The sequence below is a fragment of the Phyllostomus discolor genome, chromosome 3 (genome assembly GCF_004126475.2).
Source record: "Phyllostomus discolor isolate MPI-MPIP mPhyDis1 chromosome 3, mPhyDis1.pri.v3, whole genome shotgun sequence".
NCBI lineage: Eukaryota > Metazoa > Chordata > Mammalia > Chiroptera > Phyllostomidae > Phyllostomus > Phyllostomus discolor.
The window spans coordinates 135,153,305-135,173,899 of record NC_040905.2 but is presented as its reverse complement, the minus strand read 5'-3'; the positions used below and the strand labels follow the sequence as shown (position 1 = coordinate 135,173,899).

At 35.2% G+C, this 20,595-nt stretch overlaps 1 protein-coding gene across 7 annotated transcripts in view; it reads right to left on the bottom strand.

Moving 5' to 3' along the window:
* The window catches only part of ERCC6L2 (ERCC excision repair 6 like 2), a 156,363-nt gene that overhangs the window by 38,328 nt on the left and 97,440 nt on the right, over positions 1–20,595 (bottom strand). For 6 of the 7 annotated variants that reach the window (XR_004902152.1, XM_028531466.2, XM_028531468.2 and 3 more), the window contains 4 exons: positions 19,350–19,449; positions 9,413–9,565; positions 5,107–5,187; positions 2,581–3,712 (listed from right to left, as the gene is read on the bottom strand). Coding sequence is in view for 6 of the 7 variants with exons in the window: in XM_028531466.2 (XP_028387267.1) it covers positions 2,581–3,712; positions 5,107–5,187; positions 9,413–9,565; positions 19,350–19,449 (1,466 nt within the window). In the remaining variant the exon portion in view is untranslated. The remainder of the gene's footprint in view (positions 1–2,580; positions 3,713–5,106; positions 5,188–9,412; positions 9,566–19,349; positions 19,450–20,595) is intronic. The other variant, XM_036021482.1, reaches the window with a different exon arrangement.

The window sequence follows — 20,595 nt, the reverse complement described above, 5'->3', positions numbered from 1 at the left end:
CCAAGTTGAAACTACACTATGAGAATACTGACCCAGAATAACCAACACTGCTGTGGGCTGAGCATGACCCCCCACCCTGCCCACAGCCAAATTGGTAAATTGAAGTCCCCAGTGTGATGTATTTGCAGTTGCACCTTTGGAAGGCACAATCAGGTCTTGAGGGCGGGGCCCTAATGAATGGGATTAGTACCCTTATAAGAAAGTGCCCTAACCAGAAACCTAACGGTGCTGGCATCCTGATCTTAGACTTCCAGCCTCTGAAATTGTGAGAAATAAATGTAAAATCATCCAGTCTATGGTAGTTTGTTACAGCAGCCCAAGCTGATTAAGACAAGCACCAAAACACAACCCAGTAAAATTACTGGACATCAATGAAAAGAAAAATACCCTTTGGGCATTAAGAAAACACACACACACACACACACACACACACACACACACACACACCCCCCACAACAGTTCATACCAGAAAAAAATAAAACTACATAATTAAAATTAGGAAAGTTTGAGCCAAGGATTTTATACCTAGTAAAAATGATTTTTAAGTATAAAAGGCACAAACTGTTAACAAGAATCTCAGGGAATATTGTTCTCATGAGCACTTCCTGAGGGATCTGCTAGAAAATAAGCTTCTGACAACCAAAATGACTTGAGAAACATTGCTATAAGAATTAATGGGGAGCATTAAATTGTGAGTTACCTGCGAACCAGAAGTAAATTAAGTCTAAGAAGGGGAAACTATACAAAGCAATGTCTGCATTGTTCTGACACTATAGATGTAGTACATCCACTTTTAAAATAGGAAGAAACGGAAGAGCACATTTCCAGGAATCATAAAGTAGTAGTTTTGCTATTTTTACTTTTATGACCTATTTATATAGTATGGAATAAAACAAATGAGTAATCATGAAACATAATTAAATCATTCCCTATATGCTTAAGAACCAGAATTAACATTAAAGATAAAATGGTATACAAATGTAATGCAGAAGAGGTTTAGTAAAAATTCTATAGTCTCAAATTATCAATATAAATATGGAAGTATCAATAGAAACTTAGGAAGTATTTAATCATCGTACATAAAAATACATATGTGTAGATAAACATGCATATAAATACATACATAAATACATATAAACATATACTTATATACAGATATAAATATAAATGTGTATGTGTGTATTTACACATATACATTCTGTCCACTGAAAAGGCCCAGAAATAATAACCAAGCTAATAGTAGCAATATCATTCCTAGCACAAGACTGTGGTCTTGAAACATGAGTTCTCATTAAAAAAAAACAAGACTTCTCGCCTGTAACAGAAAATATAAGAGCTGATTGTAGAACACTCTGTAATATCAGATAGCAATCAGAGATGATGAGCATAATGTCAAAGGGTCTCGGGAACCAAAATGCTCACATACAAAGGTTCTCATTGTGCAAAGATGAGACAATTGAGCCTCAATAATGATGTTAATTACAATGTATTGAGATCCATTAAATGTGTTTCAATCAATTATTCATAATGATTTTTAGAAAGATCATTCCCTCTAGGGATGACAGGGGATTAATTTATTATATTAAAAACTAGTAAAGAAGGAATTATTTTCCCTGTTCTCCCCATATGAACTGTATCACTGGGTAACAGTAAATGCAAGTATCTCTCTACAGAGGCATTCTAACTAACAAATAAAACAGAAATGAGAGAAGTAGAAAATGTTTTGCTACTCTGAATGAATATAGTTATAGGCATTAAGCATCAATGGTTGCCAAGAGAACAGTGCCCTGGCCAGGTGGCTCAGTTGGTTGGAGCATAGTCAGGTACACCAAAGGTTGCAGGTTCAATTCCTGGTTAGGGCACATTCCTAGGTTGCAGGTTTAATCCACGGTCAGGGTGCGAACAGTAGGCAACCATTCGATGTTTCTCTCTCTCTAAAATTAATTTAAAAAGTCCTCCAATGAGGTTTAAAAAAATAAATAAAGATCAGCAAACATTTTGTGCCTCCCATATACTTCCCAAACAGTAACTTTTGTCTTGTCAAAGGGATTTAACCTGAGTTTGACACAGTCTCAGATACTGCTAATTTGCAGGAAATATAGAGGGCAAAGGAGTATGTTCAGCTGCACCAAAAGAACATAATTAGCAAAATTCAAATTGAGGAAAACCCTATAGATAGTCCATCAATCAACAGATAAATCAAATGGAAATGGAAGAGATGAAGAAAAATACTACAGAATAAAAGAGATTCTACAAAATTAAAAAAGAGAGACCAAATTATGTGTAGGGATACACATTTGTGTGATTAAAATAATAAAAATGCAAAAAAGTAATTACTAGAAAAGTTAGAATAATGGGGCACAGGTAGGAGGTCCTGGGGGCATGACAAAATTCTCCATCTTGACCTAGGTGGTCTTCCCTTTTCCCTGCCACCCAGCCAGTTCCTCATTTGTGCCTCAATGTAGCATCTTGATTGTAGAGAGCTGTTTTACAAGCTAATTCAAGAATCTCTTACAGAACTACTTGATTTCACAAAGTAAATACATTTAAAAAAAGTTTTCAGAAAGTATCTGCAGTTACCTAAAAATTTATCCATTGATTCATACGTCTGCTCTTGATTGACAGTGCTCTCATTTGAAAATTTCATTGGTGTTCTTGGTGCAAAAGTGCTATTTTTCTTATGGCTAGGAAATTTTGAAGAGAAACCAATTCTATCTTTTGAAGTTTTTGGTCTATGTCTCTGTTTAGAGAAACCGATGTGGCTAACAGAAAAATCATCATCTGAGGATGTAAAATCATCAGTAGAATTATAATCTTCATCTGTTGCATACAGTTGGTTTGCTTTCTTCATTGCTTTAGGGAAAGTGTCAAGTTCCCTTTTATTTTCCTTTTTTCTTTTAAACCTCAGTGAACTAGTAGCTCTTTGTTTTTTTACGTTTGACTTAGAGGAAATTTCAATGTCATCAGACTCATCACTAATATCACTACTACCTTTTCTTTTCATAATAGATTTCAGGTTCACAGGATTTAATTGTTTTGAAATTCGTCCACTTTCTCTGACATCGGTCTTTGTATCATCATCATTATTTGCTATTTTTACAGGGCTTTCTGTTTCAGAATCTTCATATTTATCCTTGGCTATTTTAAGTCTTACACTATTCTTAGGGGATTTCTGTGCTGTATATTGTGTGGGAAAGATGACATCGCTATCTTCCGATTCTGTGACATTCTGTAAATTGCAATGGTGGTCAGTTGTATTTTTAAAATTTGTATTATCATCAGACTCAGAAGAAATAGTCTGTTCTAAAATTTTTTCACTTTTATCAAAAATATATTTTTCATTTGGACTTAGGATGTTGGCTAATTTCTGATGTTTTGAAGTACCAAGAGAGACTTGACTTTTCTGACAACCAACATCTTTGGCTTCAGTTGAAAGGCATGTGGGCTGTTCATCAGAACTTTTATCATCAGATGCAATATTTTCATCACTATCATCAACTGCTTTACATTTTGTCTCAAGCAATTTAGAGAAACCACACTGGAGTAAGGTAAGCTGTCCAGGAGAACCTGAAGCTTTACTTGAGTCAGATGCTTTGTTTTTAGTAGACTTTATTCTTGAGTTTTCCACTGATTCATCATCACTAAAATCATCGCATAGACCACATGCAGGTTGCTCAGGCCCTCTGCATTCTTGATAGTCAGGCTCTGCAGGCTATATAGGAAGCAATGACAGAAATATTAGACATCAAGATAATGACATCACATCTATTGTACTGGAAAGGAATTAAACTTGGGCAGATAATTTGTACAAGTATATTACTTGGTATTTTGTAAAAGTACATTTAATAAACAAATATAAAGTATTTGATATTATAGTCTGGTGCACTCTTTCTCTTTTCAAGTTGGATAATTGTCCAAAATAAATAAAAGTTTAAACTAAATAACCACATTACCAAATTATTTATAAGAAAAAGATAGAGCTCAACAGTCAGCTTATCAGAGGCAGGGACCTATTCTGGCTTCAAAAGTGAAAAGCACACAACTTATTGCTCACTGTAGTCTAGCAGACATTTTTAATCCTGCTTTGAAAAAGAAACAAATAGGAGTTAACAAAGAAAATTTGCAGCTGGAAAGTGGTTCTAATGAATTAAAAATAAAAATAAGATTGAATAGGGTCTTGACAACCAGAAATAAAAAAATACTGAAGATATTTTGAAGCAAAATTTGGTAGAAATTTAAAACCAATATTTAATTTTTTCACATCAGTCAGGATTCAGTATATCCTTTAGTTTCCTAAGACTGAGGCTTCATTAGTAAGAGTTTTGGGGAAAATATTATCTAGCAGTACTTCTGTCAACATTTGATATTCTGTATTTCTATACATTTAGAAAAATACTGACTCCATATTCCCAACCATTGGGCTAGTAAAAATTTATTAAACCTCTAAAAACAAACAAGAAACTACAATAAGAAAAAATTCTACACATCTTCTTTACTTTAAATGTCATTTACTTTTAAAAAGGTCCTTTGATAACAAATATATTTTGTTGCATGTGAGATGACAAATTACTAAAAAGGTTATTAGATCAAGGATTCAAAATTACATATCTACTTAAGAGAATAATTTTGATATTTGGATTTAATAATCTTAAGTACACTTAGATTGCTGTTTCCATTTAATTTGTTGTTCAGTAAAAGTTATTGATTTAGTTTGGATTGGTCACCTACATAGGGTATTTAATTTTGCATGTACAGTTCGGTACAGTTAAAATCCATTCTGGATATAAATGCTGGATGAGTGCTCCTGAATTTGTTCTTTGGACTCATGGACACGGACCACAGTATATGGACCACTGCATGGAGGGGGCTCGAGGGGACTAAATGATAATAGAAAAAGAATGTAATAAAGATTAAACGTAAAAAAAGGTTAAGTTAGCCTAAGTTATTAATTTTACTGACAGTCCTCCAACGTTGTGTCCTTAATGTTTTTTTAAAAAGACTTTTTCTTTACACATTGAAAAATGAAGGAAAAAGGAAAGTAAACCTAAAATTGTCACAGTACATGTTTTCTAGGAGGTCTGGGCTATAAATGAAAATATTGCTTACTGCTTCTAGTTTGTGCACTTGAGGTTCCTCTTTCAACCATGTTCTGGCTGTCATGACCCCTGCTTCCACTTGGCCTTCTCTCTATAAATAATGCAAATAAATGTGTAAAATATGGGGTTAAAGAAAAAACAGATAACAGCAATGGCACACTAAAACTTGGAGTTATGAAAGAAAAACTGAGTGCAGCTTACTTTAGCTCCCTTAATGTTATTTTTCAATTTGCTAATTAAGGAACTCATATACACTTTATATAACATTTTAAAATAATCTTAATTCTTAGGTAGTAGAGGGGTACAGTGAAAGCATGCTGGGCCCATAAAATACTCTTATTTCTTGTTTTAAAGCTTATTTTTTTCAGATATAATGCTAATAATACTTTTCAGCCAACTCTATTAAAAGTTCTAGTAGGTGACGGAGGGTGGAAAAATGCTATATATATTCACAGTAATGATCCATAATAAGCATGTCTATATAATAACTATAGTAAGGACAAACTGTCTACATTTCAAACAGCACAGGTAATGTTGAGTATGGGGAACTTGATATTCTAGCCTACATTGCCAGTATATTTATTGTTCACATTTATTAAAATGTTTATTGATTCATTAGGTATAGTAAACATCAAAATGAAAAGGTCCATCTTAATATGAAATTTAAAAAGGCCTTAATTATGTAATAGGATTGCTACATCTTTTGGAAAAATATTTATGCATTTAAAGCATAAACATTCAATTGCCTAAATTCTAGAATATTAAATTTTCCTTCAAAAGGAAATTAATGAATTTCTCTTTTAAGGCTTTATTTGTTGATGGAAGAAGGAGAAATAGTACTAGCATCACCAGAGTTACAAATGTCCGACTTATGAATATACAGACATACCAATGGCATGGTTCCAGCCACCTGGTATCCAGGGCAACAAGGGAGACTTTCCCTTAACGAAGTTTAGAGAATGACAAACAGTTCCTAAATTGCTAGACTTTTTCTTCCAATGCTTAGAGGCTATTACCACAAGGGAGTGGGGAGCCTCCTTCCCAGGACTGCCCTTCATCTTTTCAACAGAAGCTAAATGGCTACAACAGATCCAAGTGGCAGAACCCCAAATCCTTCAAGTGAACAGAACCCCTGTGTGGTACATAAATGGCACTACAGTCCTTTGTTGCAGTGCAGACCAACACCGTGGAGTCATCATTAACTCCTCTTTTTCTGTACCTTCTATCCCATCCATCACCACTATTCCCTGGTGCAAACCACTGTCATCTCTAGGGTGGATTATTGCATTATTCGCCTATTTCACTTCTTGCTTCTACTCTTGTACTTCAGCATAATTCTTTTTTCCCCCCTTACCCAAGGACATGCTTATTGATTTTAGGATATGCTTATTGATTTTAGGGAGAGGGGAAGGGAGGGAGACAGAGAGGGAGAGAAACATCAACGTGAGAGAGAAACATCCATTGATATCCTCTCATATACACCCCAACTGGGACCTCTCCTATGTGCTGGAACCCACAACCCAGTTATGTGCCCTGGCCAGGAAAGGAACCCCTGACCTTCTGGTTTATGACACAATGCTCCAACCAAGTGAGCCATGCCGACCAGGGCTACAATCTACTTCTTAATATTTAATCTAGACAATATAGGTCAGACTATGTCTTTGTTCTGTTCAGAACCCTCTAATTGTTTTTGGTTTCCCCCAAAGTTAAAGTCAAAGTCCTTGCATGCCCTGCTTCCTAACATCTCTCTAGTCCCACCACTTGCTCTCTTGCTTACCCCACTCTAGCCACTCTGTCCTCCTTGCCATTCTGTGATCATGCTGGGCATTCTCCTCCCTCATGGCCTTAGCATTTGTTCCTACGTCTAAATCACATCTTCCTCCCCAGTCTCTTCAAAGGATCACATGCAATCTCACAGTGAGCTCTTCCTTGGCTACTCCATTTATAAATGAAATGCTGTTTCTTTGATGGTCTCCCCATTTCCCTTCCCGCTCTTTTTTTTTTAAATTGAAGTACAATTTACATATAACACTTTACTCATTTAAGGTGTACAACATGTTCATACATTTATGTATTGTAGTATGATTACTACCATAGCATTTTCTAACATCTCTATCATGCCACAAAATTATACTTTTTTGTAGTAAGAACATTTGTGATCTAGTCCCTCAGCAACTTCGAAGTATACAATATAGTACCATTGATGATAATCACTATGCTGAGCATTAGGTCTCCAGAACTTATTCATCTTCCACCTGCTCTATTTGTAGCATTGGAACCTACCATCATAATACATACTATACTTCACTTATTTTTTCCTGCTTATTGTTTGTCTCCCCTAAATAGAATGTAATTTTTTTTGTAGGCAGGATTTTTTTGTACTTTATTAATTTCTGTATGTGTAGCTCTATTAATAGTACCTGAGATTTAGTATATACTTAGTCAATATTTGTGAAGTGAACTCTCAATATAACTCTAATGAGAAACTATAATATAGATTAAAAAAGTTAATGAAACACAGAACTAAACTGCTTAGAAATCATCAGATTAAATGTCCTATAAATTCAAATTTCCACATCTTAAAACATTTTAAAAGGGATTTTCTATAGCCTTTAAAAATTAAAATGAATCACAAGAAGTGAAATTCTTCTTTTATGTTGTGATATATGCTTTCATTATATAGGGCTTGGAATAATAATATTTTAAAGCATTGTTTGGCCAAAAGCAACATGAACTTAAACAGGCCTGAATAATTTTATATTCTGGTTGACAATGAGTGAGCAATTTTAATTCAATATTTAGTAACCGAGTGCCAATGATGTGTCTAGCAAGAACCACAAAAAAAAAGAAGATGTGGAGGGCCCTGCCATTCATAAACAAACACTCCTGGAGATGAACCAAGATATACTTAGGACAACCAGCAACAAGAGAAATTTCCATTTAATAACTTGTCATACTGATATGTCTTACCTAGCACTTGTTTAACAAAGGAATAAGGTGGCTATTCTCATAAAACAGAGAACTAAACTACAGCAGAAAACAGGATAAGTAATACAATGCTTACATATGTTTTATAGGTAATGATTTCAAATTAGAACCATAAATATAGGCTGGTGTGTTTGCAGTACCCTGAGACAGAGATAATATCTGAGGGGGTCCTGGAGGGAAAACAAGGCTAATCAAATAGGTTAGAGAAAAGAATTGGCAAAAAGACGTCCATAATAAGAAGCAGCATATTCAAAAACATAAAAGAGATCAAAGAAAGGGGACTTTAAATGGGCCACTCAATTCAGAATCAAACAGTTACTATAAAATAAAAACTCAGCAGTAGACACCAGATATTGTGTAGCAGTTGCAATATTCACAGGATACAAATAACACACGCCGTCCTGTTAAGTCTTCAGTGATCACTGATTAGCATTAGGTTAGAGTCATACTGCTGCTTGCTTTACATGTGTTTTCTGATGTTACATGTTCACTATGTGAACGTTCTGTCCCGCCTCCCATCAAGATGGTCTAAGTTCCTTGAGGATAGGGATCAAAATGCTCCTTGAACTGATTTATAGTACCTAATGAATAAATGAAGTATATATTTCAGTATTACAAAGTCCTGGAAGTTAAGGAAAATATCCTTAATTCCAAGACTCAGTTTCCTCCTCCAATGATTCAGGGGAGGTTTGAAATGATAATAGCCCAGGATATTATGATTCTCATCAATATCAACCAGAATATAGATTAATATCTTTAGTAGTTTGGTATATTATAGAATTTAAAAAATTTAAAGGCTATAAATACCCTGTTTGAAGAATAAGAAACATCTGTACGCTGAGGATGAACACAACTGGGAGAGTTTGGAATATTAGTGTGGAATTTTTATTGGGAACAGAAAACAAAAATCTCCATGAGGCATGAGAGTACATCTCAGGGAGTATTTGGTAACTTAATCAAAGCACATTTTATATTTTTGTTTATTTAGCAAAGTCTCTTTTTTTTTAGTTCCTGACTTCAACTGCTGTTTCAAAATAATAAACTTCTTTTTCCCAGTCTGAAAATGGCATTGGAGGTCACACTATCTAGTATAAGTATCTGGATTTGTGTATGTACATTATTTATAACTATGCATGGGAAAATCTTAGTTTAGAGGTACAATAATTTATTTCTTGTTTCCCCAAAAGTAGAAATTCTAAACATAAGGCATTTTTTAAAGAAAACCAAAAATTTCTCTGTAAAGAGACCATCAATTACATTTCAAGTTTCCTAAACAAGAGAAAACCATGTTTAAATGTTATTGAAAAGGTCAGAGAACAATTTCACACCTCCAGGATATCCTTCGTAAGACAAGACCCTTGGGACCGTAGTTTGAAGAGATTAGAGACCCCAAAAAGCTCTCCTCGATGCTCTTTTGATCCTTGAACTGCTTCAAAATATCGCTTTGCATTTTCACTTCCAACCACCACACAGTGAAGTTGCTAAAACAGAATAAACACAAGATATTTTTGAAGTGTTTGCTCCAACAATATGTCAGAATTTCCTGGCATTCCATGTATACACACTGCTTTAGCTGGAGCAGGCAGATTCTCCTTAGAAAGGAAGTTTTATTTTAATTCCCCCAGCAGATGTTGCCACAAAGATGAAATAATGGCCAATCTTATTAAAGAAGAGATCTTATATTTCCTATTTTATCTATTTCTACCAAGTCAGTCAAGATCACATCTCTAATGATTATGCACCTAATGTAAAATGTTTAATAATACAGGCATACAGGCAATGCCAATACAGGCATTGGATACACTTTTCTCCTTTCTAGACTTTTATTACAATAAGTACTACCAAAACTGGTAGAAATAATCACTACATTACTGAAGTTAAATTATAATCTGAAGTAATTACATGATAACCATGTTGTTGTTAAACTAACTGTGGCCATGGTTATATTGTCAAATAACAGCAAGAATTCAATTGCTGTTTAGAAACACTGCGTCTCTGAAACAATTTTGAATATAGAGAAAATATTGACGTGGAACCCTTAAGGATATATACCACTGTCATATTAATATTTAAGTGTCTGTATTTACTGGATATTTTACTAAGTGTAATGTAAATACAATCTGATTAATCCCATGTACACTTCAAAATGTCTTGGAAGAAACAAAGAATGCATGGGATGAAAACCAACTTCAGTCTACTGTTGATAGAAGGATTAATAAGAAATCATAGGTTACTGTGATTATTATCAGGGTTGATTTGCGCTGTAATAAAATTACTCTAGATGGCTAAAATTATTCTTAATAATGGCTGCTATTTGCTGAATACTTACTGCATTTGTAGCATTTTTACATTTTCTCATTTAATCCCTTACAAGCATGTAAGATATTATTATCTCCCTTTCAGAAGTAAAAACAAACAAACAAACTGGGGTTACTCTAGTTTAGAAATAAAGAAACTTAAGTTTAGAGAAATTAAGTGCTTATCCACAGCTACCCTGCTAGGAAGTGTCATTTCTAGATTTATACCTGGGTTGGGCCAAATCCAAATCCAAAATTTATACTTGTATTAATTTTTCACTTCCAGGATGTCACCCTTAAAACAAGATCCTTTGGACCTTACTTTGAAGAAGTTATGGATCAACATATTGGCTTACTCAGGTCAATATCAATGTCCCAGGAACATGGGCTACAGTCCTGGGAATGTAGAGTCACAATAACAGTTGATGCACCTGATGGCCTGGTTACCTGATGACTTTACCCTTGCTACTGACTTTACCTTAAACACCGTATTGTCAGACTGTAGAACTACTAAATATAATTACCAAAGTAATTTCTAAGCATTAAATCTGAATCTTCATAAGTTTTACTGCAAAACTTATAAAAGGCACATTATTTTGTACTTAAAATAAGTATTCCAAAGTAGTTCCAATAAAAGTGAAGGGCAGATGCATCTATCTGTAGGCTAACTATATATATTTTTAAAATCATATTGAATTCAAGAGTTTAGGGGAAAAAATCAGTAACTGGAAAATGTAGCTTAGTTTTCATCTTAAGAAAAACTCACACAAGGCTACAAAATGCTTGGATTTCCTCACAACATATCAGATATGCAAGAAGTAAAAAGAAGGAACGTTCTTCATGTTAAAAATTTTATGACACCTTCCTCCATTTTCAAGAGCAGCAAGGCATGTTCATATCATTCTGACTCTCTGCTTCTGCCTTCACTTCTCCTCTTTGACCCTCTTGCCCCTCCCCTGCAAAAGAATCTTCCTGATTACATTGGGCCCACCCAGATAATCCAGGTGGTTTAGGGGATTAGGGTGTGGACATCTTTGGGGGACCAATATTCACTTCACCACAGTATGGAAGTGCAAAAAGAAATATGGTGGCTTGTCAAAATGACACAGAAGCCACTTGGAAAGGGTTCCCATTGGCCAAAAAGTGAGGTAGTTTGAATATCAATATAAATAGTGATATTCAATGAGTTGTAATGTTACTAAAATAGGATCCCATGAGAACACACAGATTAAATAAATAGAGGGGAGGGGAGAAGCTCTTTCTTACGGTAGAAAGCCAAAAAATTTTTAAAAAGCAGGAATAATGGAAGTAGAAAAATCATGATCTGATCACCATCATAGTGGTACTGATTCAGGTGGGAATCATCAGATAATGCTAAGGCCAATGGGTATAGATTTGATGAGGGACAGGATATTAGCATAGTGGTAGAGATCTCTCCATGAAATATTTATCAATTACAAAGGGGAAAAATGGTGACCTTGCAGTGGAAAAAGCTGGCAGACACAACTGGCTGGGTGGTCAAGGTTAACATCACCAACAATGGGGCAGGGCACCCATTGTTCTTGCAACTCTTCTGTAAATACAAACTAAACAAATTATATACATACAAAAGATGAATTTCTAAATGCCAAATTGTAGATTACATGCAATGTTCCAAACCTGGAGAAGTAAAGTTGCTGTGTAGGTGATGTTCTCATTTTTAAAAAGTATAAAATATCTGTATGCATTACCCCAACAAAACATGTCAAAGTGGAAGTCTCCCTTGAACAATACAGACTATCCCTTTTCAGTATAGCTAACAGTGAGATGGTAAGGTGTATCTTTCTAGATCTTTTTCAATGCTATTAATATATACAAATAGAAATATTGAATAGTTTTATGCATAAGCACAATTGATCACATGTTTTGCAACTTGCTTCTTTTGCCCCACTTAAAAATGTCTTAGAGATCTTGCCACATTAGCACATTTGCTCTGACTATAATTTTTTTGTTGCTGTTGCAGAGTATTCCATAATATGGGTATACAAGAATTTATGCTCTTATTCTGTTACTATTGGGCACTTAGGCTGTTTATTTTTCATTTTTAAAGCAAATACTAATGACAGTGAATATAAATCTTTATCATCCTTCGCTGTTTATATGTGAGAGTGTTACTGTCAGGTAGATAGGGAGAAGGTGCTATATGTTTTAAAATACTGTTAAATTAGTCTCTTAAATAAATGTGTAAAGTTGTACTCTCAAAAACAAGATAGGAATACCTCTTCACAATACAACCAACAACAATGAACAGCACCAATCTCCCAATTTCTCTAAAAAAATAAACAAAAACCTCACAAAACAAAACAAAAAGCCTTTGGCAGAAAGTATTAGAACACGATCTTATCTTACTTTGTATTTCTATATTTCAACTGTGGTTAAGCATCTTTTCATACAGGTGATAACTATTTGTATATTTTTCCTTTAGTGAAATACATAATCATAACTTTTCTATTGTTTTGTAGAAGTTCTTTATATATGGTAAATGCTAATCCTTTGCTATATGTATATGCAAATATTTCCTCCTAGTCTCATTTTTAAATTGGCTTATAGTTCCTTTATCATACAGAAGTTTTATATAAAAATGTAGTCAAATTTACAGTACATTAGAGGCTGCATTAGTTTCTTAAGGCTGTTCCAACAAAGTACCACAGCCTACGTGCCCTGAAACAACAGGAATTTATTCTTTCACAGTTCTGGAAGCTACAAATCTGCAATCAAGGTGTTGGTAGGGCCATGCTCTCTCTGAAAGTTCTAAGGAAAGATCTTTTTCTTACTCTCCCAGATTCTGGTGGTGGCTGGCAATCCTTGGTGTTCTTTGGCTTGCAGCTGTGCCACTCCAATCTTTGCCTCCCCTGTCACACAGCATTCTCCTGTGTTCACCTGTGTCCAAGTTTCCCTCTTCTTACAAGGACATCAGTCAATGGATTAGATCCCACCCTATTTCAGTGTGACCTTATCATAACTTGATTATATCTGCAAAGACCTTACTTCTAAAAAAGATCCCATTCCAGGTACCAGAGGTTGGAACTTATATCTTTTTTGGGAGGTTGGGAGGGAAGGGCACAATTCAACTTCTAACCAAGGCTGTGTTAGAGATTTTTACATTTATGTTTGAGAGATACTGGCCTATAACTTTCCGTTCTTGAAATGTCTTTGTCAAGTTTTGGTATCAGGATTCATCTATCTTTCTAAAGTAAGTTGTAAGTATTCCAAAAAGAACACTCTTCTGTTTCCAAAAAGAATATTAGATGTTTGATAGAATCCACTGCTAAAGCCACCTAGGCTAGAATCTTTATGGAAAGTTTTGAATTAATAATTTACTTTCTTTGACAATACATGGCTATTATTTCTCCTTATTTGAAATGATTGCTCCTAAGTATGAAATATCATTAATAAGAAGTTAGATGTTGCCCTGGCCAGGTGGCTCAATTGGTTGGAGCATCATTCCACACACCAAAGGGTTGTGGGGTAGATTCCTGGTCAGGACACATACCTCGGTTGCAGGTTCAATCTCCAGTCGGGGTGTGGACAAGAGGTACCTGACCAATGTTTCCCTCCCACATCAATGTTTCTCCCTCCTTCTCTCACTGTAAAATCAATAAACATCCTCAGGTGAGGAATAAAAAAAAAAGAACTTAAGATATCCATCTAAATCTACTACTATTGTACATATTTTTTTTCTCTTAAGAAAGCTTATCTCTGAAAATTTTAAGGTTTTTTACTTTATCTTTGCTTTCTTCAATTATAGAAAGATAGTGTTAAGTGTGGATCTATTTTCATTCATCCCATTTAGCACTTGCTAGGTCCATATAATTCATGGACTTGTTCTCTTTTTACATGTTTCTTTTATTTGGGGCTTTCCCCTTTCATTTCCTTCTGTTCTCTTCTTCAACTATAAGACTGATAATGGTGGCTAACTACTGTGGTGTACAACTGAAAGTAAAATGAAATAATATTGAATGTAAATTAATTAAATATTTTTAATACAAATTTTTAAAATAAAATAAAAAATTAAAAAATGTAAAAGGCTGATACTGGAACTTCTAGATATAGCTTTCATTTCCTCTAACTTTTCTTCCATGCATTGTATCACTGTCTTTTTGCTCTGTAATGTAGAATTGCTTGGGTCTTTCTTTTAGATAAAAACTTTGCTTTTGCTAAGCCTATCTTTGAAGATTTTCATTTACGGGGTTTCTAATAGACTATTTTTCCAAGTACTCTGTTCTTGTTTCTAGGGTCCTACAACCTCAATTTAGCATTTGAATATATTAGTTATATTTCTTTCATAATCTGTTCTATTAATTCTCTTTTCTCTGAGGTGAATTCTCATTTTGAGTGCCTGTATTAGTTCCTATGGCTTCTGTAATATCATCATAGACTTCGTTGGTTAAAAAAGCAGAAATATATTTTTACAGCCTGAAGGTCAGAAGTCTGAAATCAGTATCATTGGGCTGACATCCAGGTTTAGCAGGGATGTACTTTGTCCACATGCACTAAGGGAGAAATCATTCCTTAACTCTGTAGCCTCCTGTGGCTGCCAGCATTCCTCAGTTTAAAACTATATCACTTCAATCTCTGCCTCTGTGGCCTCACTGCCTTCTCTACTCCTGTGTCAGATTTCCCTTTGCTTCTTTCTTATAAGGCCACTTGCGATTTAGGCCCACCTGGATATTCCAGGCTAATCTCCCCTATCTCAAAATCATTAATTTAATCTTATCTGCAAAGACACCTTTCAAAAAATATTTTATTGATTATGCTATTACACATTGTCCTATTCTTTCTTCCCTTTATTCCCTTCTGCCTTGCACCCCACTCTCACCATCATTCCCCCACTTTAGTTCATGTCCCCACATATAAATTCTTTGGCTTCTCTACTTCCCATACTATTCTAAACCTCCTGTCTATTTTGCACCTGCCATTTATGCTTCTTATTCCCTGTACCTTTTCCCCCATGCTCCCTGCTCTCCCTCCCAGTCGATAAACCTCCATGTGATCTCCATGTCTGTGATTCTGTTCCTGTTCTAGTTGTTTGCTTAGTTTGTTTTTGTTTTTTTAGGTTCAGTTGTTGATACTTGTGAGTTTGTTGTCATTTGACTGTTCATATTTCTTTTTTGCTAGATAAGTCCCTTTAACATTTCACATAATAAGGGCTTGGTAATGATGAACTCCTTGAACTTGACCTTATCTGGGAAGTACTTTATCTGCCCTTCCATTCTAAATTATAGCTTTGCTGGATAGAGTAATCTTAGATGTAGGCCCTTGCCTTTCATGACTTGAAATACTTCTATCCAGAGCCCATTCTTGCCTGTAAGGTTTCTTTTGAGAAATCAGCTGATAATCTTATGGGAACTCCTTGGTAAATAACTGTCTCCTTTCCTCTTGCTGCTTTTAAGATTCTCTCCTTATCTTTCATCTTGGGTAACATAATTATGATGTTATGCCTTGGTGTGTTCCTCCTTGGGCCCAACTTCTTTGGGACTCTGACTCTCTGAGCTTCCTGGACTTCCTGGAAGTCTATTTCCTTTGCCAGATTGAGGAAGTTCTCCTTCATTATGTTTTCAAGTAAGTTTTCAATTTGTTGCTCTTCCTCTTCTCCTTCTGGTACCCCTATAATTCGGATGTTGGAACATTTAAAGTTGTCCCAGAGGTTCCTAAGACTCTTCTCATTTATTTGAATTTTTGTTTCTTCATTCTGTTCCAGCTGAGTGTTTATTTCTTCCTTCTGTTCCAAACCACTGATTTGAATCCTGGTTTCCTTCCTTTCACTGTTGGTTCCCTGTTTATTTTCCTTTATTTTACTTTTCATAAACTTCACTTCTTCCTTTATTTTGTGACCATACTCAACCATTTCTGTGAGCATCCTAATTACCAGTGTTTTGAACTCTGCATCTGATAGGTTGACTATCTCCTTGTCAGTTAGTTCTTTTTCTGGAATTTTGACCTGCTCTTTCATTTGGGCCGTATTTCTTTTGTCTTGGTGCACCTGTTACGTAGTAAGTGGTGGAGCTTTAGGTATTCACTAGGGTGGGACAACCCATGTCACTACATTGTGACACTGATGTGAGGGAGGTGCCCAAGAGGGAACAATGCCTCTGGCTCAGCTCTCAGCTGGCTTGCAGTCACTTCCTCCCCTACCTACAACCACATTGGGTCCTTCTGGTGCTGATTCCCTGGTGGGTGGGTTTGTGCACGTTCTAGGACCTTGTGGGTCTCTCTAACGAACTCTCCTGTGAGGCTGGGAGTTTTTTCTGCCATCTCAACCCCCAAAGATTTTTTCAGTCAGAAGTTTTGAGGCTTTATTTCCCTATGCTGGAACCCTGGGTTGTGTGGTCTGTCCAAATCCTATAATTCTGCATGCAAATGTGGGTCCGACTGTTCTGCCAGCTGCAGCTGCAAAGATACCTTTTTCCTATATAAAGTGACACAAAAAGGTTCTAGGGATTAGAACCTGGTTATCTTTGAGTGCCATTTTCAGTGTTTATTTTTCTAAATCATTAAATAATTATTTTTTGTTGGGTAAATATCTTACATATTTATCTCAGCCCACTGAAGTGATAATTCAAAGTGGGGGATCTGCATGTAATTCATCTTCTACACAATAGGAGGAACTTCCATTTTGATTCCAGCAAAACTTTGAAGCTCCACCCTGGTTCTTTGTTTCCAATATTTCTAATTTTCGTTCCTCTTGAGAGCAGACACCTCTGATGGCTGTCTTTTGGTACAATGGGATAATATTGTTAAGTGTTAAACCACCTTGTTAGGTCGCAATGATACCCTAAAGAATGAGTACCACAGTTACCCCCACGTTTCCTTATTTTTTTAGTATCTGGTAACTCTAACCTCAAACTATTCAGAAGTAACACCTACGTTTTTCAGTAACCCTTTCCTGACTGAGTTTAGGTTAGTTTCTTCTTCTAATTCAATCCCAATTGTTTTCTGTCTTTCAGGGTTCCTTATAATTTCTGGATCACATAGAAAATTCTTGGTTCCCCACATCTTTATAGTTCTTTTCCCTAAACGTCATTTTTAGATGTTTATTTTCCCCAAAAGATCTGAGAAACACTTGAGAGGCTAGAGTGTGCACAACACACATATCCTTGGTTCAAACTAAAACCAATCTTTAAATCACATTTAATGTCTTTTCCTCACATGACTGCCATCTTACTTTTATTTGTGCCTACCAAGTTGTATGGCTAAATGTTCCCTAAGTACTCACATTTAAAAATATTTTAATAAATAACTAGATTCTACAAAGTTCTGAAAACTTCAATTACCATCATCTTCTGAAGCCTTTTTATTATATATTATATAATATATATTATATAACAGGCTGTTATTTTACTATAGAGTGAGATGACTAATTAAAAAGTATATACAGGGTAGAACAAAAATAGGTTGCAGTTGTGAGTACACAAAACAGAGTTTATTCTTGTATTATTATTTATTAATTACTGTATTATTTTCCATACAATAACTGTAAACCTACTTTCTCCCACCCTATATATATATAGTAATGGGACTGAGAAAAATTACATGATTGAGGAAAAACTCTTACTAGTGATAGGCTAAAATACTATCCTAAAGAACTGCTCCTAAGTTGAAAAAATAATATGCTATTTTTTTTGCAAGATTGGTTAAATATGTCTAAAGAAGTAGTTTTTAAGTAGTTTGTTATACCAAGGAACAAAAAGATGAAAGGCTTCTTACAGAACTAAATGCTTCAAGAAAAAACAAAAACTGCTGTGTACAATTCTATTTTTAGAATTAAGAAAACAGCATTAATTTAAGATTGGATCATTCTTAGGTTAACTACCACCACATGTGGCAGATGTTTGCTCTTAAAGAGATGCCAACTCAATATATAGGGAGTAATTCAAATTTAACATTTATAATTAAACTTGAACCTCATTCCAGATCTTCTCAAGTCAGCAGTTCTAAACTAAATAAACTTTATTTAGAAGCAGAAATGGAATAGTAATTGATACCCTAAGGATACTAAAGAGTTAATGGAATTTTATATGAATACTAACAGTACCAGCACAGTAGGGCACTTGCACTTGATTCCTGTAATTCTGTTTACTGGGATGGCTTTGAAATGGTGGCTTTAGCTATCTCTAAGGCATTTCTCCTCACTCTTCTTTATGTCATGGCACATATAGAAAATGGTAATATCTACCTGGAGTAAACAGAGGTTGTTACTCAAGGTTGGACGCTGGCTTAGATAATCTTCCTGCTCCAAGTTGTGGGATCAATGTTTCAGTAAACCCAGATCCCATTGGTGATACAACATTATGTTTGGCCCACAGATTGGGAAACTGCGACCTTGCTATTCTAATTGTGGTCTACACACTAGTAGTGTTTGGCACTCCTTGAAGCTTGTTAAAAATGCAGAATCTTGGGCTCCACCCAAATCCACTAAATCAGAATCTGTATTTTTTTTTAATCTTTACCCAAGGATATATGTTCATTGATTTTAGAGAAAGAGGAAGACGGAGAGAGGGAGAGGGAGAAACATGATGTGAGAGAGAAACATGGATTGTTTGCTTCCTGTACATGCCCCCACTGCAGATTAAACTTGCAGCCTAAGTATATGTCCTGAGTGGGAATCGAACCCATAACCTTTTGGTGCATGGGACGATGCTCCAACCAATTGAGCCACCCAGCCAGGACCGAATCTGTATTTTAAATATCTCTAGTTGATTCATGTGCACGTTAAAGTTGAAGAAGTACTGCTCTAAGAAACTTTCAGCTCTAAAATTCAGTGAACCTAAAATGTTTTATAGAAGTATATTCTAGAGTATATTTAATAATCTTATTAAATGCCATATTACACTTAGAATATAATTAAAATATAGTTTTACAAAAATTGTTCCTAATTCTTGAAAATAGGCAAACACTGACTTTTTAATTAGAAAGGAAATATATTTACCTGCTTGTACACCTGTCGTAAGTACATGATCTCCTCCACAGTTCCCAAAGATATCAGCCTAAACACTTTGACATCCCTGCACTGCCCAATCCTGTATGCTCTGCAAAAAGGTTAAAAACAAAAGCAAACAAAAATCAAGTGAAACAACTTTGGGTTCAGGCAATATCTTTTTGACATAAAAATGGAACATTAATAAAATTTTAATTTTTTAAAAAAATTATGTTTAGACATGCTATACTATTTAATAATAATGCAAAATAGAAATTCATATAGAAAGTCCACTCATGAAGGAGAAAAGTATTACAGAAAATGTACATATCTTGTCCATTTTTGTTACAAACATCACCTTCCATTGTCCAAAAACTTTTCTTAAATTCAGACTTTCCTTTTTGGTAGTTTTAAGCTTAAGCCATGAATGTTCCCAAATAATTTCATTTATATAAAACTCTCAAAAATGCAAACTAATCCACAGTGATAGAAAATAGATCAGTGGTTGCTTGGGAATAGGGACAGGGGAGGAGCTGGAGAGATGGATTACAAAGTAGCACAAGGAAAATTTGGGAGGTGATGGATATATTCACTATTTTTACTGTGGTGATGGCTTCACATTTGTAAAGTTATATCAACACTTATTAACTGTGCATTTCAAATGTGCAGTTTATTATGTATTAATTATACATCAGTGAAGTTGTTTTTAAAAAAACTAGGAAAAGCAGTTAATCAACTAGTAAGCCCATTGAAGTGCAGGTATATAGTCCTTGTCCACAGAGATTTCTATGGGCTCTGTCTGACTGAATCACTTAGTTGACTAGTACCCCAGGTGTTTTGATAGGAACCACAGTACTAATTAAAACTCTAACCTGACTTATAACACTGGTTAACTATGGTTCTAGTCGCTGAGCTTCTCCCAGGTGGAGGCTTTATTGGATGCTCAGAATGAGGTCACCTACTTCTAAATACCTGTTACAGTCACCAGGGGGATCTAGGGCAAGGCCATACTGCCTCATGCTGGAAAATGTTACAATTTGGGGGACATTTAATTTTGACCTTGTAAAGTTACTCTATGTTATTATAGTTGGTGCTCCTTCTGCCTCCTTCACCCATTCCTCCTCACAGAGAAAGGCTTTGAAGAGGGCATCAAAGAGTTCCAACAACCTTATACCTCCACAGGAGAATGGGGCTCTGGTGACACAGCATGGAGAGTGGTAAGTTATTGCACTGTCACTTCGTCCTGCAGCCTCCATAC